The sequence below is a fragment of the Emydura macquarii genome, unplaced genomic scaffold (genome assembly GCF_026122565.2).
Source record: "Emydura macquarii macquarii isolate MOO-44397 ecotype Brisbane River unplaced genomic scaffold, CSIRO-AGI_Emac_v2 contig_320, whole genome shotgun sequence".
NCBI lineage: Eukaryota > Metazoa > Chordata > Testudines > Chelidae > Emydura > Emydura macquarii.
The window spans coordinates 5,998,237-6,019,075 of record NW_027130457.1 but is presented as its reverse complement, the minus strand read 5'-3'; the positions used below and the strand labels follow the sequence as shown (position 1 = coordinate 6,019,075).

At 40.1% G+C, this 20,839-nt stretch overlaps 1 protein-coding gene across 2 annotated transcripts in view; it reads right to left on the bottom strand.

Moving 5' to 3' along the window:
• The window catches only part of MYO10 (myosin X), a 235,838-nt gene that overhangs the window by 6,101 nt on the left and 208,898 nt on the right, over positions 1 to 20,839 (bottom strand). Inside the window, exons 29-38 of one of the 2 annotated variants that reach the window (XM_067569804.1) lie at positions 17,952 to 18,045; positions 16,995 to 17,050; positions 12,468 to 12,610; positions 11,739 to 11,933; positions 9,643 to 9,800; positions 8,190 to 8,313; positions 5,980 to 6,277; positions 3,127 to 3,334; positions 2,295 to 2,431; positions 195 to 315 (exon numbers count right to left, since the gene is read on the bottom strand). In XM_067569804.1, the coding sequence (XP_067425905.1) occupies positions 195 to 315; positions 2,295 to 2,431; positions 3,127 to 3,334; positions 5,980 to 6,277; positions 8,190 to 8,313; positions 9,643 to 9,800; positions 11,739 to 11,933; positions 12,468 to 12,610; positions 16,995 to 17,050; positions 17,952 to 18,045 (1,534 nt within the window). The remainder of the gene's footprint in view (positions 1 to 194; positions 316 to 2,294; positions 2,432 to 3,126; positions 3,335 to 5,979; positions 6,278 to 8,189; positions 8,314 to 9,642; positions 9,801 to 11,738; positions 11,934 to 12,467; positions 12,611 to 16,994; positions 17,051 to 17,951; positions 18,046 to 20,839) is intronic. The other variant, XM_067569800.1, reaches the window with a different exon arrangement.

The following is a 20,839-nucleotide window of genomic DNA, read 5'->3' as shown; positions in this document are numbered from 1 at the left end:
AGGGCAAAACAATGTGTAAACTGCATCATCTTAGACTCCTTTCTGAATTTAGCCCTAAAACTTAACCTGGGAAGCCGCCTATCCTGAGCAGTCTTCTCTGGGAATGGACAGGTTAATCATTTGTTTCTGTTGCCTTGATCTCCCGTCCCCCTCCTCTTCCCACAAGAAAATAAATCCCATTTCTCATTCTTTACCTGCTCAAACATAAATGCAAATTCCACACTGTCTTTTGGCACATTTTCTGTGTCCAGGAAGCAGTAAAGCTTGAAGTAGAACTTCCATGGCATGTCCCCTGCTTCTGAAGTGGCAGCAAGCCTAGAAACAAAAGTTTGGAGCAGACATAACAACAGGAAAATGGCCATACTGAGTCAGACCAATGGTCCATCTAGCCCAGTATCCTGTCTTCCTACAGTGGCCACTGCCAGGTGCTTCAGAGTAAATGAACAGAACAGATAATCATCAGGTGATCTATCTCTTGCTCATTCCCAGTTTCTGGCAAACAGAGGTTAAGGACACTCAGCATGGCTTTGCATCCCTGCCCATCCTGGTTAATAGCCATTGATGGACCTATTCTCCATTAACTTATCTAATTCTTTTTTGAACCCTGTTATAGTCTTGTCCTTCACAATATCCTCTGGCAAAGAGTTCCACAGGTTGACTCTGCATTGTGTGAAGAAATACTTCCTTTTGTTCATGTTAAGCTGCTGCCTATTAATTTCATTTAGTTACCCTAATTCTTGTGTTACGAGAAGGAGTAAATAACACTTCCTTATTTACTTTCTCCACTCCAGTCATGTTTTTATGGACCTCTATCATATCCTCCCTTAATCATCTCTTTTCCAAGATGAAAATTTCTCATATGAAAGCGGTTTCATACCCCTAGTCATTTTTGTTGCCCTTTTCTGTACCTTTTCCAATTTCAATATATATCATTTTTGAGATGTGGGCGTACCATGGATTTATAAAGAGGCAATATATTTTATGTCTTATTATCTATCCCTTTCCTAAAGATCCTCAACAGTCTGTTAGCTTTTTTTGACTGCCGCTATACATTGAGTGGATGTTTTCAGTGAACTATCCACAATAACTCCACTTTCTTAAGTGGTAACAACTAATTTAGACCTCATCATTTTACATATATAGTTGTGATTGTTTTCCATTACTTTGCATTTATGGACATTGAATTTCATTTGCCATTTTGTTGCCCAGTTACCCAGTTTTGTGAAGTCCCTTTGTAACTCTGTGCAGTCTGCTTTGGACTTAACTGTCTTGAGTAGTTTTGACCAGAACTATTTTCTAAATTGACAAGACGCTGAGGATCCCACACAAGGCAGCAAGCAAATTCTGCTGTGTGTTATACACAGTGCAAATTGAGTAATTCTAGAGTTACACCAGAGTAACAGATCAAGAGCTTGGCCCAGCATTTTGCATTTGCTTTAAAAGGACGACTCTGCTCAGGGTTCTAGCTCAGTCGGCCTAAAAAAGACTAAAGTATTACAAACAGTTCAGATTTGAGGCAACTGTTTCCACTACAACCTATCAACAATCCAGTGAACAAAATTTTTAACCATGCGTAATGAGACAAAAAGCACCAATGAAATCAGAAAGTCTGATTGGTTAACAACAGCTTAAAGGTAGGGAATATCTGTGGGAGACATGGAGAAGGTGCTGCAAATATTTTTATTATAATTGAGTTTAAAAGTAGCTGAACACCAAGCACAGTCACCTTAGATGAGAGAAATATGGATTTAAGTTTTGAGTTACACTAGGGAACTTTTTCTAAAATCTCCTACCATTGCTACCATTGGTAGTAGCAATAGTTGGAAGTATTAGACTATCTTATGTAGATCTGCTCTAAGCAAGGTTAAATAACAGTGACTGCCTGCCTGTTTATATTATTATCCCTGGCACTGCTCTCACCCATGGAACTGCACCAGTACTAGTAATGGTGGGAAATTTTAGAGAAGAAAAGGCTAGTGGAGACATAACCGGGGGTGAGCATGGGAGGAGAATTGGAGGTGGGGGAGACAGAAAAAGACAGAATGCAGAAACCACCATAATGAAAAATATGTATTTCATTGGCATGAGATTGAGGAAATCAAGCTCAAGTTTACAAGCACTTCATTAATCATTCTAAAAAAGAGGCTATTTCAGAAAAAGCAGTATGTGGAATGCAGTTGCATATGCTGCCTCACCACAAACGAGTCCTAAAAAATGGGGGAATTCAGCATATTGCTGATGTTAGGACATTTCTTTCTTTTTCTGTGCTAATAAGCAGCAATTAAAAGACTCACTTTTCAAACTTTGCCAAGATATCAGCAACAATGGTCCTGCTTTCAATTGCTTTATCAGTAGTTCCATTGTATTCAAACAAGGCAAACATGTTTCTGCTATCCTCCATGGCCAAGCCTCGAATTAACTTTTCAACAACCTAATGAAAAAAGCACACCAACAAAACCATCACAAAAAAGTTAGTACCTTAGAGGATAATTAAGTCAAAGGAAAATTAAGACAAGGTAGGAGTCACATTAGGGTAAAAAAGTGGCCAACCTACTGTCTAGAAAGATTTAACAATTGTTTTCTCCAAATACTTATTCTCCTTTTGCACAAGGCATTATTGAGTTGTAGCAGGTACATGGCAGAACACACCAACTAATGATGCAAAATAGCATGTTTTAACTCCCTAATTTCCCAAACTCAAATTTCTGAAGTATCACAATTTGGGCTCAAGTTTTCCAAGCATGGGGACAAACGCACCCTCATCTACACCTGGGTATAGTGGAGTAACTCCTATGAAGTCTGGATAGTACCAGGGTTGCTTTGCCACAATTTTCCTAGGTATCTTTTCCAAAACCAGATTTGATGCAGATCATTGATCAGCAAGACTCTCCAGTGAAAAGGTGTCCTGAGCAGAGATCGCATGAGTGTCTCTTTGAACAAACCTAGAAATTTCACCTCCACTAAAAGGATACAGTGATAATCTCCATCAACTGGGCACAATCTATAGTCTAAAACTCCTCAGCACCACCAGAGTTTCAGTGAGAATTAATGGCTAAAATTAGTGTCCACAAGAAGATTTAACACATATCCCTATGAGACCCTCTGTCACTACCTCTCTCTTCTCACCTCTCCAGCTGTGGTATGGGAGTTGATTGTGATTTTACAGGAGCCACCACCATGACAATAAACTGTAGATGTCATTTCCTGTCTTCTGATCAGGGCTTCTATTTCATCCCGCGACGGCACAAACTCTCTGCATTTGGTTTTTTTGAGAGATTCACAAATGAAGAGGGCATACTTTTCCATTTCAGATCCTGGAAACTGGTCACGTACCCTGTGTGACAAACACTGAACTTAAATCACCTGCTGACAAAATGGAAGATCTGGGGGGAGCCCCACGGACTCCTTGATCAAATGACACTTAGGGTGACACACAAAGTGCTCCAGTGGTTAGCACAAGTCAGCACTGTTGTGTACTCACACTGAGACTTGTCTTCACTGCCAAAAAAAAACCGCAGGACAACTAATGCATGTTAGCTATCCTGCTATAAAATCATAATGAAGACCAGACACTGTAGTTTACTTTATGAGGAAAGCTAGGTGGGATCAACCATTAGAGCAGTGGAGGTTAAGGAAGGGCATTAGTGATGATCTTGGCCAGCTATCTCATGGTAAAAGCTACAGGTATCTTGTTTCCACTAGGATTTTACAGCAAGATAACGATCACGTTAGTTATCTCACTGTAAAACTGAATCTTAGAACATATTAAGGCTCTGTCTTCACTGCCAGTTTTGTTCAGAATTTTTTTCCCTAAAAAAGAACACAAAGCAAGAAAAGCCCAACAAAATGTGTCCTGACTATTCAATGTTGCAATAATGGCACAAAGGAGGGAGTATAGAGCGGTGGGGGTCAAGACTCCTGGTTTCTCCTCCTGGCTGGGTTATCTTGTGTAACGTTACTTATGTGGGTGAGTATTTACTCGCACAAGTAAATCAATAGACCTGAATGGGACAATTTGGGTTAGTGCTCAACAATTGTAACCACTGCACAGTCGGACCCTTTATAACTTAAAGCAACTTGCAGCACAGAGAGATTCTGTGCTCTGCCCATCTGTAAAACAGATCTAATACCACCTTCCTCACAGAGTTATTGTGAGGCTTAATTCATTGATGTATGAAGAGGGCTACGAGATCCCTGAATCAGAGGATACGTCTACACTGGAGGTGTAATTTCCACCTTGGGCAGACGTATTTTTGCTAGATTTGATTGAATTACTGTACTATATAAATAGCAGAGAAGCAGGGAGGGTGGTGGCACAGGATAGCCGCCCAAGTACAAGAATCCCTTCTGAGACTCTAGGTACCTGTTCAGGGCAGCTAGTCCCTCCCATGGCTACTCTGCTATTTTTAGCATGCTAGCTTGATCAAAGCTAATATGTGTAAATCTACTTGAGCTGGAAGTTACATCTACAGTATAGACATACACATATGCACTATGGAGTACTGTTTATAGGATTACAACTATACTATGGTATACTTATGCACCTGTATCTTACAACTGACCTACACAAGAAAAACTTAATTATAAACACAAATTCAGATTATTGTTTTAAGAAAACTGGAGGATTTATTATATAAAATAGCTTGGATTGAGGAAGTAATCTGATTTCCTTTAAATGTGCAGCAATTGAGCACAAAACATGGCAATACCTGTGGTTGTTCAATTCTACCTCAAACAGGTTTTAAACATTTGTTCTTGATTTATAAAGAAGTCTGTATATAATATATATGTAGGCTTAGAAGGATTAGACTGTTAGCAGTACAAGTCAGTTTCACCATAGTTGTTTACAGTGTTGTATCAGCATATTAGAGAAACCACATGAGGTAATAACTTTTATTTAACCATCTTCTGTTGGTGAAAGAGACAAGCTTTTGATTTACACAGAGTGCTTCTTCAGGTCTGGGAAAAGGAGCTTATATTCATAATTTTGCTAGACTCTAAAAATAATGGATTTAATAAAGATTCTGGATTTATGGCTTATTACAACAACCTGAAAACCGCTCCCACCCCGCAGTCCCTTCCCCTCTTTTTGTCCTATCACGGAAGAGGTGTTAACTGGCCACTTCACCCTGAATGGTGTTTTACAACATGTGTTAACTCCTTGCGCTAAACAATCTGTTCCACCTTGTACTTAGCTCTGACAAACATCAACAGAAATGTTGACTTAAATTCCAATAGAAACTTTATTTTTAAAAGCATAACTTTTAAGCATAAAGGTGATAATTGTGGGGGGGAATACATTTTAAAAACGGTTTCCTTTTTAAATAATAATGTAAATCAGTAACACTTTAAATGGAGGAAAAGAAATATTTTAAAAATATTTATTTTAACATATCTCATGAAGCATCATAACAGTCTATTAGCTTATCTCACTGAACTCTGGCATAAATAGGTGAAGTGACTTGTGCAAGTTGATGGGAGAGCCAGGAGTAGGACCCAGGAGTCCTAGCTCTAACCATTAAGACCACTTTTGTACGTAAGGTCAGAGTTTTAATAGTAAATACAAAATTGTGCACATTTACAAAAGAAAGCCCTGATCCTGCAAAGACTTGTGCATATGCTTTATTTTAGGTGCTGTCATTACTGTAATTCACTTAAAAAGAACTATTCACAGTGCATATAAAGCAAAGTGCCTCAGTAAGATTTTGCAGAACGGGACCCTAACTGATTCTTCAAAGATAACATTGAAATCCATTAAAATTATTCCATGTAAACTTCATGATTACTTTTCCACTAAATTTTAAATTCAGCAGTTGAAATATTGGTACACTTCAGTGGATTCCCCACCTTTTCCCCCAAGATGCCTATTTTTTGGAAACTCCAATTTTTTGGAATGAAAAATTACAAGGAGGGAGAGACAAGGTGAAGAAAAAGAGCTGAGACAGTATTTTTATATCCCAAGTATTTGTAGCCTCTTACCTTTTGAGATGGAATTTCAGGTACTTGAGGATGCCACGGCTGGGTAGGAATGTGCAACTCATGCAGGTGAGTATCTGCCAGTTATACAGATTACCCACACTCCCTGGATTAGGCACTTTGTTAGTCTGTTTGATGAGCTGACAGTAGAGCTCATCTCGAAGGGGTTTTAAATCATGCCCTGTCTGAAGGATACCTTGGATTATAGGTATGGGATCAGACAGAGACTCTAGCTGCTGCAGAGAATTAAATATCTTGATGGCTTCATCCTGAAGAGTTGTGTAGCCTTTGTCTTTCAGTACTACAAGAAGAGAATAAGATATAGAAAGGTCTTATAAAAGAGATGCCCCAGCTCAACCAAAAATTATGGGTTTGAAGCAGGAATTACTGGGTAAAATTGCCTGGCCTATGTTGTCAGGGGGTAAGACTAGATGATCATAGTGGTCCCTTCTCACTTTAAAGTCTATGAATCCATTAGAAATGTGTGGAAACTGGAATTTCCATTTTGTGAGAAATTCTGCCATTTTGAAGTTGTTTTTATTCTGAATCAGAACACAAAACAAATTTCAGACTTTCCCATGATAGGAAATTTTCAAAAAAAAATTGTTTCAGGTCAATTAAAGCATTTGTACTGATTTTGACTTGGCATTTTATGTTATAATTTATAAAATTTTGAAATAAAAAATATTGAATTTATCAAAATTCTGTTCTTTTCCTGCCCCCAGTGAATCATCATTTGCCAACAGAAAAACATTTTGTCAGAAAATTTTGACCAGCTTTAGAATCTGTACTGCTGAAATGTCTATTGCTCTTTCAACAGCACAAGGAAAACTAAGTGGAGATCACAAGTTAGTTAAGGAATTCTTGCAATTTGCTCATTTTCTTTATACGTGGAATTGCTTTTTCTATAGCATTAGCATATTGACTAAACTCTGTCAAACTAGTTTATTGCTTTGATTGCTGAAACTTGCTTTTTAATGCAAGAAAATTAATTAATCACTCTTTGTATTACCTAATGTTGGCTAGTGCTTTGCTCAGTATAACTAAAAGTGCTGTATACAATTTGGGTCCAAGGAATGGAAGGGACAATAACACGGCATTGATGAATAATTCTTATGTTTGATTCACAGTTAGGCTTAATCTCTCTAGCAAGATAAATCCATTTGATGAGTGGTGAAAGACTGATTTTTTTTTACTGTGTTGTCAAAGAAAATAACTTGGAGCGAAAATGCAACCTTAAAGCACAGCCCAACATTAGGAGCTACGTCAAGCTGCATCTTCTTAGGGAGAACTCTGGGAGGAATCTTACCTCAGGAGGCAGAGGTCCTGCAGAGAAAGCATGCCCACTGTTACACCCTTCAAGAGTTGTAGCTTAGTCTGCCTGCATGGATGGCCAGCCTAAAAGAGTGAAGGGACTGCAATTCCAGTGCCTTGCTGCTGCACAAGACTCAATGGGGGGCTCCTTGCAGGTACCCTTCCCCCTCACAGCATATCCATGGAGCAGAAGTATATAACTTGCGTCTTAGAGAAGATGAGGAAAATCTAAGATGAATACCCTTGATATCCTGAGGTATTCATGATTGCCACCTGCCCTTTTCTTCAGAGAACAGTCCTGATTTTTGTCTTGGATTTTTGTCAATGGAAATTTTGTCTTGTTTGACAGGCCATGAGAGTTTCAAAATACTTTAAGTTTATCTTTTTAAGGAAACCAAATTCACAACCATCATGCAATTACTCTGTCCCAATGTTCTAAATCTATGAGGTGCTAACATGCAAGTAAAGTATTACTTGGCTGGAGTGGTTATTACATCCGTTTTTTGGAAATCCAAATTTGCGGTATCTATATATGTCAACTGACTTTGCAAATTAAATATCCTTAAAAGTAATATATCATATGTACATTGGAGTCCATGTTTTCCCCCACACAAATGAGGAAATATGCAACAGTTTTAAATTGGAGGTTGTAATGGCTTAAGGCAACTGAAGCTCCCCATCCACTCAGGAAGACGGGGGCTTCTGAATGCTGCCAATAAAGTGTGTAGTGAAGATCAGGGAAGATGTGTCCAGGGTGGCTGATGGGATTATATGGTTCAACTAATCCCTGCTGCACCATTCACAAAGCAGCCCCTGATGGGAACTAAAGCTGTGGTCCCTAAGGTATAGTAGGTAACCTGGGGGGAAAGATAGTGAATTTACATGTTTGAAAAACTTACGGTTTAGATTGATGTCCCCATATGGCAATGGCAGTAATGGGGAGTGCAGTGGATGATGCGTGTAACGGAGAATAGGATTTCTTTTATAAATCTGTTCAACAACATCGGAGTTCAGGCAGTTCTGCTAGGTTAAAAAACAAAAACCACATAATTCCTAGTTCAATGTGAAAGATAATCCAGAAATAGATGCCTGTGACAGACTGGTCAAAAAAAATTATTCAACTGCAATACCAATGGGAAAAGTCTGTTAGTAAAACTACTTGTTAACATTGAGTTAACATAGATATTGTGTATTCATTGTATATTGAATATACAGCAATAAAAAGTGACCTGCAGAATTATTTCTTCAGGGAGTCGGTCATCATTTCAGAAGGATATATGAGAAGTACCAACCATTCTTCTCCACGTTGAAGATGTACAAAGTGTATCATGGCAAAGTGGCATTCTCATCTTGTTTTGATTGCCAAAAAAGCATGTGCTGTATGTGACTCTCCTAAATCCTGGAGGTAATTATTTGTACTCTTCATAGACTTGCCAGTTTCCCTACTTAAAAGAATGTTTGGCTAGGTGTTGTCAGTGTTTGACAGTCAAGATCAAGCAGTTATTCTCTAAAGCACACGAATATAAGTAATGATCATGAGAAGTGCTGGGTATTCCCAATTCTGATTGACCTCAAAGGGAGTTATAGGTGTTCAGCAGCTTCCAAGATCAGGCCCAGAATGAGCCACACTTTAAAGCTTGTCTAATCACAAGAGCTGTGCAGAGGAAGGATTTTGAGGTTTCAGAATTTATTTTTACTTTACATTGGTATGGAAACAAAATGTTTTCTTTCTACAGAAATGTTTTCTGTTGAATGGAATTGTGTCAAAACATGTATTTTCCAATCGAAAAGATCAGGTTTTCAATTAATCTCTCTCTGGTCAGAAGTGGTCAGACAGTCCTGGACCTGAGAAACTTCTGCAGAATCTTGCAGTTTTTATCTTTTCTGAAGATCCACCACTTCATCCTCTGAAGAGAGACCAACAGAGATCCACAGGGAGAGATGGTGAGAGCCCATAAGTGTAACCCCTCCAATGGGATCACAAAGTGCATTAGTTAATTCTGTTCAAAGCAAACATTAAGTTACACAAATTAACAGGGCAAAAGTTACTCTAGTTTCCAAGGGAAATAAACATACAGGGTAGCTTTTCCCCAGCTCTTTCCCCTCCACAGGCTATACCCCATGTTTTTTGTTTTGGTTTTTGGTTTGTTTTTTTTTTTTGCTCTTGTAACAGTCATAGGAGAGATTCCTCTGGTAGCTGGATTGTGTGTGTACGTGTACGTACGTACCAGGCATCTAATTGTTTAGAAATTGGCCCACTGTGCCCCTTCATACCACATGACAGAGGGAGCATAAGGAGCTCAGGTTACAAATGTGTAAATATAGTCACCCCCTTCAGAGGCTTAATTGTACCTTAATATCTTGAATAAGCTGCTGGGTTGGTGTATCGATCGGTGCTTTTGTGTCAGTCACATTCTGGATGGCACTTGACCAGCGGGTGGCCTCATTGAGCAGTTTTGTATAGAGACGGTAGCAGTGCTTGCGTCCATACACAGTTACATTCCAGTAGCCTTTGACAATAGTAAAAAATAGTTATCACACAACTTTTGTGGCTACACTAATTCTCATGTAAGAACAGCCATCAATGTTTTACTAACTGCTTTACAGTTTTACACAAACTGCTTGTCGGGCACAGCTGAAATATGCTCTACTGGAGTCTCAATGGCAACTTGTCAGGAAGCCAAAGTCTGCAACTAAGTAGCCTAAATGGAACAAGCTGCAGTCACCCCCATTTCTGTGAGGGAGGTCCAGCCTCAGACTACAAGTGCCAGCATGCAGCACCCCATCCCAATCCATATATGTGCATTCTCAACAGGCCTTATCATCTAGGTAAGTCTGAAGTTGACCAAAAAGGTAAAGACACATTTGTCTCACCTTGGCTGTCCAAGAGGAAACTGGGACAACATTGTCTTACAGAAGAAATCCTTTAATAACTGTTATGTATGTAAACATAGATCATTAACACACAGACTACTCATTCTGTAAAACCAAAACGTGTTCTCATCTGTGCAGCTTTCTTGCACCATAAAAATACACTGCTGATGGTCAATGACAAAATGTTGAAAATTTTCAGTCCCAGTGAGAAGCAGCATATATTCAAACTTTAATATTCCTTACATCCCAGCATGAGATGAGACAGGAAGGTCTAAAGAAAGCTTATTTACTCTTGAGTGGCAAAAATCACTTTGTAGGGTTAAAGGCACACAGCAGCAATGTACCCTGGGTCTTCAATGCCCATAGGCCAATACATGTATTTGTGCCCCCCCAGCAGCAGGTCTGCAGGCCACTTGCCTGCTCTCCCCACAACCCCCAGCAGTGGGAGCGGTGGGTGCAGTGGCGTACTGAGGCGGCCAGGCACCCAGGCGCTGGCCTGGGTGGGGCCACTGGCCATGCCCTCCTTGGAGGAGCTGCCCCCTGTTGACATCCCCGGTGGCTGCACCAACTCAGCCCACAGCTCCCTCATTACACACAGTGCAGGGGCAGAGAGGATAGGAGGCGGAGGGGCAGGTCACAAACTCTGCCGTCAAGAGTCTTTGGCACTACACTTGGTCAGCGCAGCTGCCGGGGATGTGAGTGGGGAGGAGGAGAGGAGATTCCTCCGAGCAGGCAGCTGATGTCCCATCCTGTCCCCTCCCTGGGGCATGGCCCCCTCCTACCCCTCCCCTCAGTACGCCACTGGAACACAGTAAAGATTGCACTGGACAGTTCAAATATGAAAAAAGGAGCCTCTTGTTTTTTCGCCTTCCTCTGCAATGTGGGGCACAAGGTCACTTGCTCCTGGATTCTCTGTACACTGAAGTCTTTAAATCATGATTTGAGGACTTTAGTAACTCAGTCATAGTTTAGGGGTCTATTACAGGAGTGGGTGAGATTCTGTGGCCTGCGTTGTGCAGGAGGTCAGACTAGGTGATCAAAATGATCCCTTCTGACCTTAATCTCTGAGTGTAAAGTGACTGAATCTGAATTGAAAACCTGTTTAGAAAATGCTCTTGAACAAATTCAGAGGTGATGTGGAAGATGGTGTAAATTTGACTCTGTTACTGTAGATCTACTTCCATGCAAACACTGGGAGAATCTAAGTTGCTCTAACTTACATGCTGAGAAGCTAGAAAGAGGCTAGAAAGTAGGGTGAAGACTGTCTTAATTTATACCTTCTTCCACATCCTTAATGTATAAACTAGCATACATTAATTTAGCAGTGTTAGGAAGAATGAATTATACCACTTTACATAACACCTCTACAGCTTGGCCCAATGAGTTCAGATGTCTCTACTGGCAAAATATTTTGAGCAATGGCCTTCTGTTTACCATAAGCCCATTTACCCATAAGCATTCCTGTAATCCAAATAGCGGATGTAAAATACTTTCCTATAATGCTTGTTGCATTTCCAGGTAGGCTGAAGTGCAACTCAATACACACACAAACCTAATGCTCATGAACAAATTACCTGTCTCTTTGAAGATTTTTTCATCAGGTGGTACCACAGAACAGAGGCTATTCAGGACTAGGGTACCCAATTTCAGGGCATTCTTCTCTGAGTTCTTGTAGTAGTCCAAAGAATTGTGCGTTAAGACAAACCAGCGCTTCTTTAGCTTTAGTGAAGAAATTTTGGGGCTGTTTTTTACTTCCTTGTGTAACCATCCTGTTAAATAGACACCCCTTGAATTAAAGATTTTCATGGAATTAGGCAAAGCTGTGATTTAATTTTGGCAGCTTGGACTTTTAAAAAAAATGATTAATACGATTTATAAAAATATCATTAAGTATTGATTGCCCAGTCTTCTTTTTAAATAACTTTTGTTTAAGTTAACAGTATCAAATTAACTCCCAAGCAAAGGTGAAATTGTAATACTACATATTATCTATTCTAGGGCTTCTCAAAGTTTAACGGCACGGACCACATTTTTACTAGAAAGACTGACTTATGGACACCCTCCCCGTCTATTCAAAATCACAAAACATCCTTGTGGAAGCTACAGCAACTGTTTACTTGGAAGAGCGATAAGTCTGAATGTGTTCTTAGTAGTATCCCTTGAGTTAGTAGCAGGAAATAAAGCCAGCAGCATATGACTAGCCAGATCTCTGGAAACCACCAGCAAGTGTTCCACAGTCCAGTTTGGGAACCACTTATCTATACAGTTCAACTCCTCTAGTGTACTTTCCCATTAATTCTTACCTCTCACTATGAATTCTTGCCCCTCCACTCTGGTATCTCCCTTTGATCTTTGCAGCAGTGTTATCCAGTGGTGCATCTCCTCAGGAGTGTCAGCATTACAGTGGAGAACACGATTAGCAGTGATGATCACAAATGAATTGGGTCTATGGAAAAAAAAATGAACGTGGAAAAACCCATATAGTAAATATAACTACTGTTTGCACCACAACTAAATGACTGACTTTATCTCACTTGCCATAAGCATAAACACTTCCCTTTAGTTTGTATTTTATATTCAGGCAAATGTTCCTCACTTCTGCACCATTTATTTTAAGAACTCTAGTCCTATAAAATGTTAAGCTTTTAAAAGACTGTTTACAATGCGAAATGGGTTTGTACCAAATACTGGGTCCATGCAACCCTGAACTTTGGGAAAACCTACAATTCAGGCCCCATCTTTATATCAGACCAACATAAATGCCCCATCCTCATTCCCCCTCATCCCTGCACAAAAATGAAAGAAAGAAAGAAAGAAAGAAAGAAAGAAACAAAAAATGCTTGAGGAAGTTTGGCTCCGGATCCAAACTTTGTAGTTCATGATCATCTCCATTTAAAGTGTTTGCTTCAGTAGCTACATTAGGCTAAAACCAACTATAATTTACAAAGATTTATAATGAAGAAGCAAAAGCGGCATGTGAACACAGATCCCATTATTTTTACAACAGTGCAACTGAGGCAGCAGAATCTGTTTTTAATGGGATTCTGGCTTTCATCCAATCCTACCCCAAGGTTCACCGAAGCACCAGCAAATTGTCCTGCTTGCCTCAGATCACATGAGTGGACTGTCTTGGTGGCTCTATATGGATTTGAGTCTACTATTGCAGACTTCTGTCTGCACAAGCCATGTGCTTTGAACTCTTCAGACCTTTTCCTCCCCACAATACCAGCTTTCAAGATTTACATCAGAAAACCTTTATCACATGTAGGAAACAGGGCTTATGCCATTTTGGGATGCATAAGCAGATCATCAGCATCAAAAAGGAAGGAGATGATAGACCTTCACTTCACAGTTCTAGTGAGAAAACATTAGGAATGTTGCACTTAGTTCTGGGCATTTTAATAGCAAAATGATTTGGAGACAATTCAGAAAAGAGCAGCAAAACGTAGTTACTGGGTCTCACCCTAATGTGATGGGCACTTTCCAACCACAAAAGGAAGATAATCCCTGCAACAAACTGTACAATCCCAAAGACAGATGAAGGGCAAGGAAAAGAGAGAGAACCTACACAGTGATCAGGGTGACCGCAGGAAGCTGTTTTGCATTGACTGGAGGTGGGATAATGTGGATATCAGGAAGGCCAGTGAGAAGGAGATTGCAGTAGCCCAGATGGGAAAGAATGAGGGGCCTAGACTAATTTTAGCTTTGTGCAGATGGAAATATTATGTAGATAGAAGTGAAAAGATTTGGATACTGTCTGAGTGTGCTGAAAGGGGAGGCACTGTGTCAGAATTGGTCCCTAGGTAATAAACTCAACAGCAACAAAATGGGAGTAGATAGAGTTCAGAAGGAATGAGCAGCAGTTCAAAGTTTTGGCTGTGTTAAATTTAACTTGATGGTGAAAAATCATCAGAGACATACAGGAGACAGGTGGAGATGTGGAATTTGGATGGAGGGAGATGGAATTTGAAACCATGTGAGTAGAGGAGGGTGGAGAATATGAAGAAAAGAGGGCCTAGAATAGAGCCCTGTGAAACACCCTCCTGGAAACCTGGAGAGGACAGACATCCAAAAGAGTGGCTGAAGATAAAGTCAAAGAGGTGGGAGGAGAACCAACTGCAAGGGAGGACACAACTGCAAAAGTCAAGGCAGCACAAACTATCAGGCAGGAGACTGTGATCAATAACATCAAAAGATCCACTTAGGAAAGTGGTGGAAGCCTATTCCTAGAATACTTATGAGTAAATGTTCAACAGGATCTCAACTCAGCCTCTTATTTTTGAACCTGCAATTATGGGTGCAGTCATCAGGTATGTAATTGGAGGATGCAAGTGTCCTATCTCCCACATCAGCCAGATGTATATATTCTGTGTCTTGCACCTGCTAAACTGAAGATGTTTTTTTAAAAACCTGGCCCTTAACACTGAATTAGATAAAGCACTAGACACTATATTGAAAGAAATGATCTGTATGGGCACGGGACTATATAACCTAATATTTCTTTTCCTTTTCTGATCATTGATTTCTATGGGATATAAAAATTGTATTTCTATGGGATTCTTAACACAGCAAGTGAGAGGATGCCAGGATGAGTTTTTTCTTTTTAAGATAGGTCCCACAGGGATGCTGAGCGTCAGATAATTCCTTAGCAACACTTTCTTAACCTAACTACCATCACGTTTGCAGGTTTTGGCTTTCTTGTATTGCCTTGTTTATAAAGCTTCAAATCACAACTAAAATAATTGGGAATGTCCAGATCTTGGTAGGTTGTGGTGGGGTTAATATAACTTCAGAACAGCTGCTTCATTCATATTTGTAAACGAGGGGATAGAAAGGAACTGTACCATTTGCATTTTTTACCTGATAACACCGCAGAGTTGTTAAGGCCCAAACTAGTATAGGCTAGATTCACAAAAGGACTTAGGCACATAACTGCCACTTTAAATGCCTAAATCGCAGAATCAGGCCTCACTGGACTATACAAAGCCCCTGCTCAGCTGCCTCCCAAACCTTGTACCTAAGTTCACTCTGTGCCTACATTTTTGCACTTAAAGGTCCCTAGGCTCTTACGTTGCTGCCTCTGAGTATGCACACTGCAAGTCCCTTGCCAGACGTCTGGACACCTAAGCCCCAAAGCAATACACAAATTTAGGGAAGACAGGTTTTCTTCTGTATAACTTGCCTGTAGGGCCTGATCCAATAAGTATGTCAGAGCTAGCCTACCAGAGTGGGCCCCTATAGAGAAGCATACACAAAACACTGGGGGACAGTAGGAAGGATGACCTTCATAACTTTCAGCCAAATGTTTAGGATAATTTAAAACATCATTGGAGCAGCGAGATTCCAATTACTAGCTACAGAGTCACTCTTATATTTGATCTCTCTCCTGTCCAATGATTCATTATTTGGCCACAATGCAACAACTTCAATAAGAGAGACTAAGGGAGCCTCAGATCAGAATATCCCATAGTCCAATGGTTAAAGCACTCAGCTGAGGTGTAGCAGATTCTTGGTCAAATCCCTTCTCTCACTCAGGCAGATGAGGGACTTGAACTAGGGGTCTCCTACGTCCGAGATGAGTAAGTAACCTAACCATTGGGCTCAAAGTTCTGAGGGAGCTGCTTGTCCTCCTGCTGTTGCTCTTCCCCTCCTCTTCCCCCCCACTCCTTGCTTAAACACCTAACCCCAAGAGAGGGTTTGCAGATGAGAATCCCAAGTGGAGGGAAGTGCCTCCATACAGCTTAGACTTAGGGTATGTCTATACTGATGGCAGCAAAGTTGCCACCATCATATCGATCTTTCTGAATTGATTGAGGAGTCGGTGTATATCCACTCAATTGATCAGGAAGTCGACGCTGGTAAACCATCCCTCAAGTGGCGCAGTGCAGTGAAAACGGTGTGCAGAAGGGAAGCACATCAGTCGACGGGAGTTACGCAAGCTACTCTGTGTAGCTTGAGTAACTCCCGTCGACTACTGCCGAATCTCCAGGTAAGTGTAGACCAGGGCTGAGACACCTATCTCCAGGAGAGGGAAGGGGCTTAGTGCACATTCCATAGGTTGGAATCTCCCAGTGGCTAGTTTTGGTGAGGAACCTCCTACCATGCTGGCTTTTGTGAAGCCTATTCTTAGGCAACTATTCCTCCCTATTCATTATATAGGGAGCTTTGGCACTGAACTCTGGCTTTGTGAATCCCAGTGATTTTCTAGGTGACAAAGTTAGGCACGCTAACATTTCTTTGTGAATCTAGCCCCATGTTCCAAAATAAGTGAAGTACCAGAGTTTTGGGTTTGCGATACATCATTTCTAGTGAGGAGGGTTTTTTTTCCCAAAAAGCATTCTGCTCTAACTGAACGTGTTATCTAACTATATTTTCTTAATAGAACATAACCTCCAAGGAAAAGAAAAAGCAAGAGACACAACAAAATACAAAGACATTTTCTTAGTAAGGGTAGATAAAAATCCTACTTTTACAGTACATGAAAACAAGGAGCCTTGTCCTTTAAAAGTAATTTACACAAATACATTCATTATTGTTCCTCTCCTACTTTCAGGCCTCTTGAGAAACAAGACTGCTGATTGATGCACATGCTGCCACAAACAAGAGCGACATTTGATCTCTTTGTGCCAGTCAGGTCAGCTGAACCCACACTAGACTGAATGCAGTTTCCTCTGTACCCACTTTGTACATTATGTTGGAAAATCTCAATTTTTGGCACTATCAAAAAGGACAGGCAGTGAAACAGTTTCGTGTGCAAAATATGGAGATCAAAGTAAAACTGTCCAGTTTTGAAATAGGAAACATCCACCACAACCAAAAATGGAACTTACCTATTTGGGTTGTCAGAAGCACACACAGAATCAATCAGTCCAACATCTAGTGTACCCTGTGCAACAAACACCCAACCAAAAAGAGGCAGACATTTTAATATCACCAGAGTACATTATTCAGTATATCACTTTTAGGTATAAGCAAAACTGGGCGTTAGCTTTGGTTATGCAAAACTACATGGATCTAGGTCCCAATTTCTTCTAACCACTAATATTTAGGGAAAAGGGAACAAGGGGTTCAGATAAATAAATCTAGTAACAGATCAGCTCTAGTTACATTCACTGCACAGCAAGTTCAAAAACTTTTTCTATTTTTCTGAGTTTCAGAACGCAGTTGCAATTTTGACCTAATTTAAATACCCTCTAGTGAACCTACCACCACACAGAAATCTAGATTTTTATTTTCCTTTGTTTCCTTGTTAGCACTCTCTCAACTGAGTAGGTCAAATATGCCAATTATATGTACTGTAAAAATAACCATAGGAAACGTTCCAGTATTTTTTAAAAATTGACAGTTGTGTTTTTTAATTTAATCAAATAAGCATGCCTTCGCAGTACATGAAACTCATTTACTGCACTACTGTGGTGGAGCATGGGGAAACTGACTAGAAAAAAGTAGAACCAATTAATATATTTTCTTTGCTCAAGGTCAGTGAAATGCAAAAAAATCAAGAGATTATAAATAGTGAAAAGGAAATTTACATTAATAAAACAAATATAAAACTAGATATTGGCTGTAACTCCAGGGGGTAGATCCATCTTCTTGTTATGTGTGTGCGCGCACAAGTGCCTAGCACAATGGGGCCCTGACCCCTAACTTGGGCCCTCTAGCCACTGTCACAAATATTTGTAACAAATTTGTTTCTGATTGTCACAGGTGCTCAGCCCCTGTCACAATCAGGCCTTTTATTTTCTAAAAATATATGCTTCTTCACCAGCCTTTACATTTTGACTTACCACGGCATTCTGTGGGTTTGCCTGCTCATCATGCATCTCCTGGATCTCCTGATCTGTGGAAGCATTGACCTGACTGAGCACACTGAACCACTGGCTGTAAGAGAGAAAGGCAAACACCAGCATGACAAAAGGCTCACACCCAAGAAATCTCACCTTTGTGGTCTGTAGAAAAAGCAACAGGTTCTACAGGTTTCCTGAACTGCCTCAAAAGGGATCTCTGTTCTCAGCACTCATAAAAGCAGCAAGTCTCTGTGTAGTCCATTCAAATAATGACAAGATTCCATAAGAAACAACAAGAATATCCTTGAATAACTCCCTCCACCCTAAAAAGCTTTTTCCTATATCTCTAATACCAACACCCTTTACACCATTCTATTTGAAGATAAATCCCTTGTGTTAACAAAGAGTATCTCTGAAGAATTGACTGTAATCCCACTGAAGCCTTTCTGTGAACCTGAACATTTCAGTCAACCGTTCAGCTGGGATAGATACATTAGTAATCTGTACATTTTTTGTTTGTTAGTTTAAAAACACTGGATGGTTATACCTGAAAGGATATCCTAAATCCTTATGTTGTAATGCTGTGAAGGGACATTTCTTATTATCATACATCTGAAAAAGTGAGTGTTTGTATAATCTGGTATTTAAGTCCTCTGTGCATGTGCAAGAGAAGGACAAAACACTCCCCACACATTTCTTTTGTCTCTAGTCAGGAGCAAGACAAAAAGCAGTCTGTGCTAGGCTGTTTTGGAAAGAAGCATTGAAGATGGGTTAGTGTCAATTTATTCTAATCCAGTGGTTAAGTATCCCCAAATAGCTGGCAGGTGGTGGAGCAGGAGCTGCTATTCCAAACTGTAATCCTGAGCAGCAACTACAGAAGGGCTGAACCTCAGCCATGGAGTCTACCTTTGGGATATATTTAATCTATTTCTGGTCCTTGTACAGTAAGAACCTGATTACCTTGTGCAATCCCACTGAAATATGAGCACAGAACTTGGCCTGTCATGCAGGTTTCCTGAACATCATTCTCTGAGATACTAACTTGTCATTCTAAAGATATTTTACTCTAGGGCCAAGTTTCAAAAGACGTCATGCCAGCCTCTAAAACTGATCTTCACACTTTTTGCACCTGTAGTTTTTCAGGTGCAAAAGTTGTGTATACATGAACATTTTCTATGAAAAACTGTAGGTTTAAGTTTAGAAGTCTCTTTGAAACAATTGCCTATATTCATGGATCCTCTGCCCACACATACGTAATTAAAAAATGTGGTGTTTAGGAAATGCCAGGTTTCCACACCCATAGACATCTTGAAACTGGACTCCTGGCAACAGCTCTAGAGAGACTAGGTGGTTAAAACAGCATCATAACAGCCAGCGTTTAGTATTCTGCCGAGTTCCATCCAACAAACTTAATATTTTAATTAGTAGCAGCTATAAAAACTTCAGTAACTAAGAAATGGGAAGTGAAAGAGTGCTGGTTCTGATCCAGAGTCCTTGGCCATAGGAAAGAAGTTGAAAATATGTTCAGTGTTATGGTCCTTCATATACCTCTACATGAAAAATCTGGATCCCCATTGGACACTGTTTTCCATCTGGCTCCGTACCTACATCCTGAAGGAGCAATCTCTAACAATGGAGATTAGCAAGGGAAGTTCTTGAAAGATTGCTGCCAAGTTTCAGGTGAAACCATTCAAATCTAGGAAATGTCTCAAATGGTTTCCACTCAATGTCATAGATCAGCCCAGATTACTCAAAACTCAGCACATATTCATCAAAAGTTGCACAAGCCTTTTCTTGAACTTGGCCTGAAATTTAGGTTTGTGACAAAAATCTGAAATCAGGCTAAACGGTTTCATTATGGAAGCCTGACACTGTTCTAACCCAGTGTCTAATAGCTCTCCAATGGCTTCCTGGTCAATGCTCAGAATGACACAGACTCCAGAGAGTGTCACATCCAGCCCTCCCTTCTTGGAGGGAGTATAGCTATGATGAGGGCCCCTCTGAGGAGGGTTGGAAAGAGGGAGAGAAAGGTTCAGCTCTTGAAGGATCCTAAACCTGGCGTATTCCCATAAATTATAACAGTGATTCATGTTTCCTTTCCAGGTTCTGACCCACAGCTATTTTATTTTAAATCCAGTGTATTAATTAAAATCATATCAAATAAGCCAGTCCTCATTGTATAAATCACCTAATGACCTTTTATTATACAATAGTTGATATGGGCATGTTGTAGTATTTTTAAAAAGTGTGATCCAAATTTAACGTCAAGTACATATTTTCCTAAAATATTTTCTTTTTAATTGCTTGGTTCAAAATGAATGAAAACCCAACACCTGGACAAAAGGAAGATGGCACTCCACTCTGCAGTTCCCAAGTTAATGATTGGGTCTCAGAGGATCAACAGGCTTCTTCTGCCAGTCCCCAATTGTTGGTTTGCATGTATGTGCCCCTTCTTCCCCCACCAGAACAATGCAGAGAAACCATAAGTACACACTACGTGGCGTTTCCATCCCATGTATGAGATTAACCTGCACAGGGAACACCACGGCCGGACGTTAGACTACTCGATTCACTGAATTCCATTCCAACTCCAATAAGCCTAAAAGACGATAATTCTGGATGGTGTCACTAGCAGATTCAGAATTAACTAACAGACTCTTCCAAATCAATTTTGGACTTCCTTTTCAACAGTGCTGAACACTAAACGCTCCCTTGACTTCAGCCTAACACGTCTCCCACTGGCACTAAAGTATCTTAAAACAATTGTGTATTGTGGAAACAGAAACAGGGAAAATGCCAGCAGGTGAATTAACCTGTAATGTGTGTGGTGTGTATACTAAATGAACACTGAAATTGAAGTTATTGTCTCCTCCTATGTTTTGGAAAAA